A 13,248-nucleotide genomic window follows, 5' to 3' on the forward strand; every position below is an offset into this window, starting at 1 on the left:
GTAATGTTGATTGATAGTGGTAATTGACTTAAAATTGTTATGCTATATGGTAGTTGATTGACTTAGATTTATCTTACTACTCTAAGCTGGTTTTATAATTTTAGATATATATTTATTAAAGTGTTTTTAAATACTATTTGTAAGTATTTCAAAAAATCTTATTCACAAAATGAAGATGAACTTAGATATGAATTTTCGTTTTTGGTTTATTTTACTATCAAGTAACAGTTATGTCCAACAATGTGTCGCACGCATCGCGTGCATAAAAAGCTAGTCTCTGTTATATAAGGGAACGAGGGAGCTATGGTGTCCTCCTAATAAATTTACTTAATTACCCCTTAGTAAATCAACTACTCTACCAAAAAAAAGATGAAAGAAAATCAAACTCAAATATAACATAAAAAATTAACAAAGAAAAGTATATCATTCAAATATTTGATCAATCAATACACAATCAAGTAGTAAATTACAAAGAAAAATACAATCAATTAACAAAATGAAATGCTTTAAATTAAACAATATACTTTATTGATAAAAATATAAGAAATTCTTAATAAATTTGTGTAACATTCTTTTATCGTTCATCAATTTTAATTTTAAAAATCTTGAAGAAAGTATCAATAAAATAAATAATAAAAGATGGGTTTGGTTAAGTGATATAAGCTTAATCAACAATATTAGCTAGCCCAAAAAAACATATCTAATGTTCAAATTTTACCTTTGCTTATGCCAAAAAAAATTAAATTATGTTCTTAAAAAGTGAGGCACACATCGCGTGCATAAATTGCTAGAGTTGATGTTACTATCATTTTTATGTGATGGCTAGCATTTATTATGATACATTGTATTAAGCCCCAAAGGGTTTAATGTTTACATTAATGTGAAGGCTTAATCATTCTAAGAAGCACATGATTAAAAGTCAAGGAAAATCAATTACTAAGAAGCCCATAAAAGAACGTCCATGAAGGTCAAGAATGTTCAAGAGATAGAAGTCACATGCCATCAAAAAATGGATAGGGACGTGGGTAACTGCAAATTTGACGAGGGAGCATGCAAGATTACATGGATAGTGCGACATGATCACTTTAGCGCCAAAAGAGAGCAGTTGTGATTTGAATCATAAATGATTTAAATCGTTTCCCTCCAAAGAGGAAAGGAAGTTACACATGATGATGAAGTATAAATACAAAAAAAAGGATCAATTGAACGACAATAAACACACAACAACATGCAATTTATTTCCTTTCTAGCGTAGCTTTAACCTAGATTAGCCAACCTCCTTCTGGAGTTATAGTTTAGTTCCTAGCCTAGATCTAGAGTCTAAGTGATACGTTTGATCATCTCCAGTTTTAGCCGGAACTCATGGAGGTATTCATTTTTGTGTTTTTCCTTTAATTGTCCAGCCTGAATTATCCTCACGTGTGTTATAAAGAATCTTTCTAGAAGTTTGTGATATGAGTGGGAATATTAAGCTTAAATTAATAGATTAATTGTTGCACTGTTGTCTTATTTAATACCTATCGCCTGAATTTATTAGGCGTTGTAGTTTAATTAACTTAAGCTATAACAAAGTACGTTAGCAAGATTTTAACTAATTAAAACCGGAAACCCCCAGGGACTAAGACTCTCGTGGCGCTCAGTATGTAACTATTGGGTGTGCATTGACTTATTTGCAAAGTCATCCAACTGATTTTGCACCAACATTTTTTTAGCGACCAGAGTGGGAGGAAAAATATTCATAATCAAATTGTGAAATTTTCCTCTTTAAGAACCTTTTAGCCTTTTATTTGAAGTTGCCATAAATCTACACAAAAAAGCAATAAAGGATAGAATATTCCTCCCCAAGCTAGAATCTGCAGTGTCCTCACTGCAAGAAACCAAAATAGAGAAGGAACAAAATCGAACCCCAACAATCATCCAACACCAAAGTCACCCACCAATCACCACAAGTCACCAATCACCACTAATGACACACATGAATATGAACCCCAACAATCATCCGACACCAAAGTCACCCACCAATCACCACAAGTCACCAATCACCACTAATGACGCACATGAATATGAACCCCAACAATCGATGCATATTGCATCATCAAAGTTGTCACAAGAATTCAACAAGTATGTCATCTCAAACAAAAATCCAAGCAAAAATTTGGAAGTCATATCAAGAGTATTAATAATAGAAAATAGAGAGACTTACAACCCAATGAAGAGTCGAATAAGCTTTACAATCACATAGCACTACTCTTGGAAGACCAACTTGAACTATTTCGTTGCCAACTTGCATAAATCCTATAACACCATTAATCAAAATGCAAAGAAGTGTTAAGAAAAGAGGAAGACTAATTAAAAAAAAAAGGGGAATTCAAAAGAAAAAAAAGGAATTAAAAAAAAAAAAAACAAAATGAAAAGAAAAGAAAGAGAAGAGAAGAAAACAATAAACGAGAAGAGAGAGAATCAGGGGGGATTGACTGCTGTTGTGCGACGTGAGGGTGGTCGGAGGAGGTGGCGTTGTGGGCGCAGTTTATGATGTGGTTGAGAACGGTGGGGCGCAGTTGAGGAAAGGAGAAGGGGAAGTGGTGCGTGTATGGGGACCGACAAAGAAATCCGGTGCGAGTGGTGGGACGCCGGTGATTTTTTTGTGGTGACGGTGGTTCAAAGAATGGGAGAAATGCTGGCGCGCAGACAGCGGTCTGCGATAATGGCGAAAGATGCAGGGGTGGGGAGGAAAGATTGAAACACGGAAGAAAGGTTCGAAAGAGAAGAGTGGGGTAGTGTGCGGTGTGGACGCTGGCGATAATTCCGGTGGTAGTGCGCGACGTTGGTGGTCGTCGGTGATGGTGACGTGCAAAGGCTGGTGAAGGCGTCGGGGAAGAAGATGAGAAACAGGAGGGAAGGGGGTCGATGGTGGCAGTGAAGATGCGAAGAAGTCCGGTGCGGGTGGTTGTTATACGAACGGAGGAAGTTTGTGGGTGGTCGGTTGTGACGGTGGTGGGCGTCAGAGCAAGTTGCCCATAATGGTGGTGTCTAGTTTGTAGAGTTCTTGGTGGAGGAGGTGCCTGAGGAACAAGAACTACGCCAGGAAGAAGAACCAGTGTTGGGCATGTGGGCTAGCGAACGCTGACTAACCAGCGGGCTGGGCAGATTTTTTTTGTTTGAATTTTTTTTTTGTCAAGACTTCGTCAATTTTTTCTGATTTCTTTTCTTAATCTCGGTCCACCTACAACAAGCACAAAAAAAATACACCAAAGTGAGTAAACTCACTCAAAAAGGAAGAAACAAAGACAAAAATCATAGAAATAAGTAAAGAAAAGAAGAGAGAAAATAAGTTAATGCTCGGGTTGCCTCCCGAGAAGCGCAAATTTAAGGTCTTGCATGACCGTTGAAGACTAGTAGATCACTTATAATAGTTCAATGCTCTAAGAAGCTTATCATATGTTCCTGCAGACATCTCACAGCATATTATATAAGAGTGAAAAGGAAAAATGAAAAAAAAATTAGTACTAAAAAAATAGTAAAACTACAAAAAGAAAAATCAAAGGAAAAATTATATTTACAAGAAAAAGTAAAAGAAAAATTGTTAGTCTGTTTACATGACTCAGAAGAAGAAAAAGAAACTAAATGTACATTTTTTATGTTATCATGTGAGTCATTCAAAAGGGGAGAAAGAAGGAACAATGGAGGATATAATATAGGAGATAAAGGAATAATGCCAAGTTTTTGAGAGAATGGAACATGAGATTCAAAAATAGTATTAGATGGAACCGACAAAGACTCATGCACTATTTCACTCTCAACTTTAGACTCATATGCAGATGAAAATAAAGTTTATCGAAAAGGTGTCAGACACTTCACTTTCAACTACAGATTCGTCAACATAGAGACACAAACCACCAACTCCACCAATTACACCCTTACCTTCTACCAAATTATCATGAGTCAAATCAATACCTTTCTCTTCCGAATTATAATTCTCAACACTAATATCAGTATCATCAAGTATCACCTGTTGGTTAGTAGATTGCTGAACTACAAGAAAATCAATAGATTTTGCTATGGTTTGGTAATCATGAGCTAATTCATTTAAATCTTCATGTTGATTAACAATATACTTTTTCATCATGTCAAAAAATTCTTGACGCTCTGATATTTTAGGTTAAAAATAATTATTCTCTTCAGGTTGATAACATTGCGCATAATCAGGCACATAAGACTCATTAGGGTAATGAGAATATTCATAGGAATTCATGCACAGTTTTTGTAAATTTTGACAATCATATGATGCATCATAAACATAATCATTCGCATTATAATACCCCAGAATAATCATATTGCCCTTGATAATTAGAAAAAACATCCCCATCTGAACTATAATTATACGACTCCATAACAACACACTAAAACAGAGAGGAAAACAACAAAAAAAAACTTTTTACAAAGAGAAAAAAAAATATATATATACACAGTTTAATTTCACCAACAATAAAAACTAAATAAAACTATACCGTCTCCCCGGCAACGGCACCAAAATTTGATAGGTTGTCGTACACCCGTCAAAAATAATTCCTGCAAAACCTTCTAACAATGTAGTAGGGTAAGTAGGGTCGAATCCTCAGAGAGATGGTCGTTTTAATCTAGCTTCTAATATATGGAGAAACTAAACAAGATCAGGAATAATTGAATTAATGTTCTAAACTAATCAAACTACGAAAATCAAACTAAAAAGATCTAGGGCAATGATTCACCATTTTTATACTTATAAACTATCAAAATATCATCACAGTTCAATTAATCGTATATCTAGAGCACAGGTTAATCCTTGGTCAGGCATTAACGCTCTCAAATCAACATATGTTAGTACGGTCGCTCAACATAATCAGATTTGCTAATTGTAGGTAAGCCTCTAAAGAGTACTATCTCTCGATCTATGACTCGATATTGCAATATTTAATCAGACAATTGATCATATTGCAAAATTAACAAGAAAAAACACTAATCAATTAGAGAAATCAATAACTAATCAAACCATGAATAATATCAATCAAATCATATTATATAGACATGGATTCCCAAACCCTAGAAATAATAACTACTCTATCATGAAATAAATAATGAAATCTAAATCTACAAGGAAAAGCATAATAAAAGAAATCAAGGAAAGAAACTAAGAGAATTCATGAATTAATGAAAAAGAATAAAAACTAGGGTTTACACTAAAAACTAGAGAGAAAGAGAGGAGAGAAAACTAAACTAAGAATAACGTGATGGGAGAGGAGAGAGAAAGAATAAAAACCTAACCTAAATAATATTACCTAATATGACTAGGAAAGTAATTTACAAGATAAGGAAAGTCTTAAATAAATCATTAATAGGCGGATTAGTGATCCGCGCGTACGCGTGGAGATTCCAGGAGAAACAGTGCAATCTTCCGAAAGACATAACTCCTTGACTAGAAGTCTCCTCGGGGCGTGCCACCTATCGTTGGAAATCTCTTCAAGTCTAGTTTCCAAATCTGCTGGAATTACTCGATTTTAAGGATCACATCAAAAGTTATGATCAGAAGAGTAGACGTGACTCTTTTTCCACATTTCTTCTAGTGATTTTCCGCTTCGTTTTTGCTCAAACTCCTACTATGACATATCCATACGATCCTTATTCATTGTAGCTTCTTTCCACGTGCTCCTAATCCTCATGTTTAGCTAATCATACTCCAAATACGTTATTAACCCCTGAAATTCATCAAAAATAAGAAAACATACCGAATAGGAGTAGAATATCATAACTTAAGAATATAATGCAATAATGAACCTAAATATGAAACTAAATGCTCTAAAATGCAACCTAAATGCACCTAAAAACTATATATAAATATGACTTATCATACGTACAAATGGCTCAAGAGGGTATGTTGAATTACCAGAATTGACCGTAGGTATGAAAGGAACCTACAGGCTGAAAGTGCAGCAAGGCACCAGAGTTTCTTTGCTTGGAATGAGTAACCCTTCCACTTTGAAACATCACCAGAGGTGGATGTGGCTGAAATAGTCCAGGGAGTACCTTATAAGTGTTCTCCCCTTGAGAAAAGAGAATTCTCAGCGTCAAAAGACTTAAAGTCTGGGCAGAAGAGAACATAACTTTTGATGCTAAGAAATCTAGCGCCATCTTTGACTGGTTATTATCTAATAAGAAAACAAAGTTGGTAGGGAGGCATAAATTTAAAATCGTTTGATGAAGGGAAAAAATACTGTAAATTACACTACTAGAAAAGGCGTGTTGGCTCGACGCTTTTTGGCCCAATTGACGACGCTTAAAAGCGTCGAGAAATTTGCTCTCAACGCTGCAAAAAAGCGTTGAGCAGAATGAGTCGGCATTTCGCGTCACCAAAAAGCGTCGCCATTGGCGCCGCTTTACAGCACCTCCCTTACATGCATAGCCGTCGCCACATTGTTTAGTGGGGGTGCCATCAATTAATTTATAGACGCTTTAAAGTGTCCTAATTCAAGACGCTTTTTGTCGACTACAATTAGTTACAACGCCTTTTAGTGTTGAGAGAAATTTGGCTGGAAAATTATTCTTATATTTGTCATAAATTCTTGACAAGAAAAGCGTCTACATTTTGTATGGACTCTTTTGGTACTTTTTTTTCTAATTAATTAACAAATTCAAATAGATAGTAATACATTATATATATAGTAATTTAGAATACAAAGTCAACACTAGAACTTGAAGATTACATAAAAATACTTCGAATAATATATATAGTTATCATAATTATAAACGTAGTTCGTACATTTAAAAACCCTACATATTGCACGTTCATCAAATCCTAATACTTCATAACTAATATATTTCTAAAAATACCACAAAACACACTAAAAATGTAGTTGTAGCCTTACAAATTAAAGCCAACTAATAATAAGATCTAGCAAAATTATGATGGTAGCCAATTTAAAGCCTCAAGTAGTCCGTCTGTTCTGGATCTGTTGGACCTTTATTATTTTCGAGTACCTTCAAGAAGAAAAAAAGGATCAAAATTATAATTAATTAGCACATGATGTAATATGAAATATATAATGTGGCTCCAACATAACATAAAGGAATTTAATATTGGAACAGTATATAGTAGCAAGTATAAGAAGAACAGATGGATGTGACTATGTTTCACAACTATGTGAAATAGATGCATCGTGCAGCTTCTTAGCCACATTAGATACTTGCTAAACCTGGAGGTCATATGATAGACATTAATATTCTAGTAATCAATTTGCACTTGTTCATCTCTAATAGACTAATACCAGCAAGGCAGCAACAAAACTATGTCACTCAGATCGTACGTGGGAGAGGTTCAAGAATCAGAGCACGCCAAGCCACCGACTAAATGGAGAGTTACAAGAATTCCAGAAAAGTTGTTCTTATAGCAAATTAAAAGCATACAAACACGTAAAGTATTTTCGCAGCCGCAAATACACACATAAGGATCCCTAGGCCTCATAAGCATAGTAAAGTGTAACATGAAAATTTCATGATTATCTCCCCTACTCCCTTCTGATACACTAATATCGCTAAGAATTAGCAACTCCGTAAAAGCAATGGAAGACTGTAAGTCCACGAAATGTGGAGAATAAGTTACAAAGTTCCGGACAATTCTTTTGTGACCAAAAAGTTACTGAGAAAAAAATCATATAACGGACAAGGAGCTTATTTCTAAAGAGGAGCCGGAGCTTACAAATGTCTTCAGCAGCGGACAACAATGGTGGGTCAAGTGAACAAATCCCAAGTGGATTGACGGATAAAAAAAAATACATCAAGCCTCAGAATGTGTAATTGTTCTGGTTGGTATGTTCCTTTCTCTGTTGAATTTACTGATAAGATTCCAGAGTTCTGATAGTAGTTTTTATGTTCATGCATTTAGTATGCAATTTTTTGGATTATGCTCCAAAATTAGTCAAATAGTTTTCCTAATAGTTAGGACTAGTTGCTCATAATTAATTAGTGGTCTACATAATGGTCTATTTAGTGGGATAAAGGTATAGTAGTGGATTAAGTAGTGGGCATGTTATTAGTAGTATTTTGTATGCCTATTTAAAGGCGGTTTTGTTAATTATTTATGTACATGAAAAATATATAAAAATGTAGTCTTTCTAATTCTCTCCAAGTTTTTCTTTTTTCTCCTCTAAAAATTCTACATGGTATCAAGAGCATCAGGTTAAGATCCAAAAAAAAAAGAAAAGAAAAAATAGTAGAGAGAAATAAAGAAGAAAACGACGAAGAAAAAAAGGGGAGAGAAAGAGTGTTAAAAAAAATTAAAAAAATAATAGGAAAAAATTTATGAGTGTTTTATGTGTTTAACCATGGCAAGTAATGGTTTTACATAGATGTATGGATGGGTTTCCTTTTAGCCCATGAAATTATTTTTGGTTACTATAAAAAAGAGGGAGTAAATATTGAGGGTGATGGGGCAACCTTCACAAAAAAATCAGATAATTGGCAATCTGATAATGGTGGAAGTCCGTAGTCAATGCAGACATGGTTTCCAGAATTTTACTAGTGGATGTGGTCAAATTTGCAAAACTACGTCGAAGAGAGTTTATGGAGAGAAGTGCTCCATTCATTCATTGAAGGTTGATGAGAAGTGCATCAACAAATTTGAAGATGGTAATGAGAAGTACATTACATTAGGAAGAGAAGTGCTTCTATGTTAACAGAGAGAAATGCTCCAACATGAAGATTAAGAAAAAAAATTTAAAAGTCCATCATGATTCATACGAGAAGAATTACGAACAAGCAAGATTGTGACACAATGTTTAATGTTGGGTCTTAGAAATTTTGGATCAACGGGGTGTGTTGGATTATGCTCCAAAATTAGTCAAATAGTTTTCCTAATAGTTAGGACTAGTTACTCATAATTAGTTAGGGGTCTACATAATGGTCTATTTAGTGGGATAAAAGTATAGTAGTGTGTTAAGTAGTGGGCATGTTATTAGTAGTATTTTGTATGCCTATTTAAAGGCGGTTTTGTTTAATTATTTATGTACATGAAAAATATATAAAAATGTAGTCTTTCTGATTCTCTACAAGTATTGTAGTGGTGTCAGAGCATCTTAAACAAAAGTAGAAACAGTTTGCTCCAATCTCTCTCACAAATACACTAGCACACGTGTAAAGCAAAGAAAGCATTAAACAAAAAAAAGAAGGGGAAAAGTAAAGAAAACAAGCAGGTTCGGTCCACCTTGTCTTCACAGCAGAAGAAAGGTAAAGTAAGAGAGAGAGAACTAGAGAGGAGAGAGAGAACTAGAGAGAAAACACAGTGAGATTTAAACACAAAATTGAGTGAAATCCATGGCTAATAATGGCGTGAATCCGGCTTCTCAACCCCTAATTCCAATTTTTAAGGGTGAGAAATACCATCGTTGGAGTATCAAGATGAAAACCATGTTCAAATCCCAAGAACTTTGGGAAATTGTTGAAACTGGATATGCCGAGCCAAGGGAACCCATTGCGGAAGCAGATAAAAAATTGCGTGATAATCGCAAACGAGACGCAAAGGCTCTATTTTTTATCCAATCGACAGTGGATGATGAAATCTTTCCTCGGACTTCCACAGCAAAGACATCACAGGAGGCATGTGAGATTATCAAGCATGAATACTTTGGCGACAAAAAGGTAATCTCTATCAAATTACAGTCCTTACGTTCTGAATTTGATAAAAAAACAGAGTCAATGCAATCCTATCTATCTCAAGTGTCTGGGATTGTAAATCAAATGAAATCTTATGGCGAAACCATTGATAATGAAAGGGTGGTTGCTAAAGTTCTAAGGAGTTTAGCCCGTGAGTATAATCATGTAGTTACAGCAATTGAAGAATCAAATGATATGACTAACTATACCTTTGATGAGTTAATGTGTTCTTTACTAGCCCATCATGAGGTCAGAATTAATAAAGATGATGAGAAAGGGGAGGAGAAAGCATTTCAGGTGAAAAGTGATTCATCCTCTAGAGGAAGGATGGACAATTATTCTAAAAACCGTGGAAGAGGCAGAGACGGTTTTAGAGGACGAGGAAGAGGTTGTGACAATAGCTTCGGCCGTGGCAGAGGCTATGCTTAATTTTCGGGTGAATGTCGCTACTGTAAAAAAAATATGGGCATAAGGAAGCTAATTGTTGGTCGAAGCAGAAAAATGACCAACGGCAAGCAAATTTCACCGAAAATATTGATGACGACAACAATGACAATAGATTATTCGCGGCACATTCATCCGCTCCGGACACTCACCAAAGCAACTCTGTGTGGTTCCTTGATAGTGGTTGCTCCAATCATATGTCCGGCTCAAAGGACTTATTTAATGATCTCGATGAATCAAAGAAGGGTGTGGTGCGACTTGGAGATGACAAGAAGATGCAAGTTGATGGCAAGGGGACAATCGGCATCAAAACTGTCCAAGGTGATGTTAAATTGCTTACTGATGTGCAATTTGTGCCTAATTTAGCCCATAATCTGTTAAGTATAGGTCAGTTGATGAGTAGTGGTTACAAGATAGAATTTGATGGTAATTTGTGTACTGTGATTGATAAGAAATCTGGCCATTCCATTGCAAATGTTCATATGACTCAAAACAGAATGTTCCCTCTTGATGTTTCTAAGTTATGCCGTTACAAGCATTAGTTGTTGAAGAAAAAAATGAATATGAGTTATGGCATTTACGATATGGGCATTTGAATGTGAAAGGTTTTAGACTATTGAGTCAGAAAGGGATGGTTGTTGGTCTTCAAAAAATAAAAGAGCTTGATTTTTCCGAAGGGTGTGTTTATGGAAAGCAATGTAGAGCCTCTTTTCCTGTTGGGAAATCATGGAGGGCTTTGGTGGGTCTTGAACTTGTACATACAGATTTATGCGGGCCTATGAAAACGGAGTCATTAGGTGGCAGTCGATATTTTTTGTTGTTCACAGATGATTTTACGCGCATGAGCTGGGTCTATTTCTTAAAACTCAAATCTGAAGCATTTGAACACTTTAAGCAATTTAAGGCTTTGGTTGAGAATCAAAGTGGCAGGCGCATAATCACTCTCCGAACTGACAGAGAAGGTGAATTTATGTCTGATCAGTTCAATGCATTATGTGATGAGCACGACATTCACAGAGACCTCACTGCTCCATACACACCTGAGCAAAACGGAGTTGCAGAGCGGAAAAATCGTACGGTGGTAGAAATGGCCAGAAGTATGTTGAAGGCAAAAGGGCTTTCCAATGAATTTTGGGGAGAAACAGTTGCAACAGCAGTATTCTTTTGAATCTCTCTCCAACCCGTGCTGTTCTCAATCAAACACCGTGTGAAGCGTGGAGACGTAGAAAGCCTTAGGTATGCCACTCAAAAGTTTTTGGTTGTGTAGCATATGCTTTGGTTAATCTTCGCTTAAAGCTTGATAAAAAGTCTGATAAATGCATTTTTATTGGTTATTGTAATCATTCCAAAGCATATCGTTTATACAATCCAATTAGTGTCAAAGTTGTTATCAGTAGGAATGTTGTATTTAATGAAGAGGCTAGTTGGGAGCAGACAGGAACAAGGAGCACAATTGATCATGTTCCTGCAGATATTGACGGTGAAATGGTTGAAGTTTCACCTCCAGCAACTCCACACATGACATCTCCATCAAGCACTTCTCCTTCTACACCTGCAACGAGCAGTACATCTCCAGCTTCCAGCAACAACAGCGAAACTCCACCAAAGAAGTTCAGAAATTTACAGGAAATTTATGCTTCCTGTAGCTTTGCTTTATAGGCCAATGACCCAGTTTGTTATGAGGAAGCTGCAGCAGTACCAGAATGGCAGAATGCGATGACATAAGAGTTACAAGCTATTGAGAGGAATACAACATGGGAGTTAGTTGATGCTCCGGAAGACAAGAACATAGTGGGATTGAAGTGGGTGTTCCGCACGAGGTATGATGCTGACGGAAACATCCAAAAGAGGAAGGCTCAACTCGTGGCCAAAGGATACTCACAAATGCCAGGTATTGACTTTGATGAAACTTACTCTCCTGTTGCTCGTTTTGAAACTGTGAGAGTATTTTTAGCATTGGCTGCTCAATTACAACTTCCAGTGTACCAATTTGATGTTAAATCTGCCTTTTTAAATGGTACATTGGAGGAAGAAGTTTACGTCACACAACCAGAGGGCCATATTCTGGATGGAAAGAAAAAAAAAGTTTACAGGTTGACAAAAGCCTTGTATGGGTTGAAACAAGCACCTCGTGCTTGGTATAGCAGAATTGATGCTTTTTTTCACAGTAATGGTTTTACAAAAATTGAGAATGAACCCATATTGTACTTGAATCGGCAAAGCAATGGAGAACTTCTGGTTGTTTGTCTGTATGTTGACGATATGATTTACATGGGTTCATGTGAGTCGTTAGTGTCTAAGTTCAAGTCAAGCATGATGAGTACTTTTGAAATGACTGATCTGGGTCTTCTTCAATATTTTTTGGGTCTTGAAGTAAAGCAAAGCGAAGAAGGAATATTTGTCTGTCAAAAAAATATGCTACTGATTTATTGAAAAAATTCAACATGGGTAGTTGTGAAGCCGCAACAACTCCTATGAATATAAGTGAGAAGCTACAGCGTGAAGATGGGACTGGAAGTGCAGACCCAAAGCATTTCAGAAGCATGGTTGGTGGTCTAAATTATTTGACACACACCCGACCCGATATATCTTTTGCTGTGAGTGTCGTGTCAAGGTATATGCACAATCCAACACAATTTCCCCCTTTGTTTCATAAATGGAATATGAGATGCATCTTTGTATGATTAAAAAAATATATATTCTTGTACAATATGTTAGTTGATTTAGAGAAGAATATACAAGCCATAATCTTAGATAACTAATTCCATGAGAAAAATAAAAAATAACATCCCACACAACAAGAGCTTGGAATTTTGTTATGTACTGCATCATGGTCAATGATCAATTGATCATTATAAAGACAAAGAACTAACGTGGCTAAGGCTAGGTATTTAGGGGCATTAGACATGCTTTCCATACCCCCAGCCACGACAATGTGTGCGAAAAGGGAAGTGGGGAATGTTAATTGTGAAACTAATGAAGAGGATGACAAAGGAGAAGAGGAATAAGGTGGAGCGGATTGGTGGACGTGGGTCAGGTAGTGTTGGCTGGATGGGGCAGACTGGGGGGAGTGTAGGGGATGCTGTGTGGATGGTGTAGGCTGCTGCACAACGGCATCTTAGG

General features: G+C 36.1%; 1 protein-coding gene across 1 annotated transcript; it reads left to right on the forward strand.

Annotated features, from left to right (window-relative positions):
• Positions 1–9,066: 9,066 nt before the first annotated feature.
• Positions 9,067–12,462, forward strand: LOC104907006 (uncharacterized). Its single transcript, XM_010695849.4, has 2 exons — positions 9,067–10,446; positions 11,108–12,462. Exon 1 carries the CDS (start codon positions 9,343–9,345, stop codon positions 10,108–10,110), a length of 768 nt encoding a protein of 255 aa, XP_010694151.2. The 5' UTR covers positions 9,067–9,342; the 3' UTR covers positions 10,111–10,446; positions 11,108–12,462.
• Positions 12,463–13,248: the final 786 nt, after the last annotated feature.

The sequence above is a fragment of the Beta vulgaris genome, chromosome 3, assembly GCF_026745355.1.
Source record: "Beta vulgaris subsp. vulgaris cultivar EL10 chromosome 3, EL10.2, whole genome shotgun sequence".
Lineage (NCBI taxonomy): Eukaryota > Viridiplantae > Streptophyta > Magnoliopsida > Caryophyllales > Amaranthaceae > Beta > Beta vulgaris.

What these genes read in the sequence shown, in the direction of transcription:
- LOC104907006 (XM_010695849.4), top strand. Translation starts at nt 9,343, where the DNA reads ATGGCTAATAATGGCGTGAATCCGGCTTCTCAACCCCTAATTCCAATT.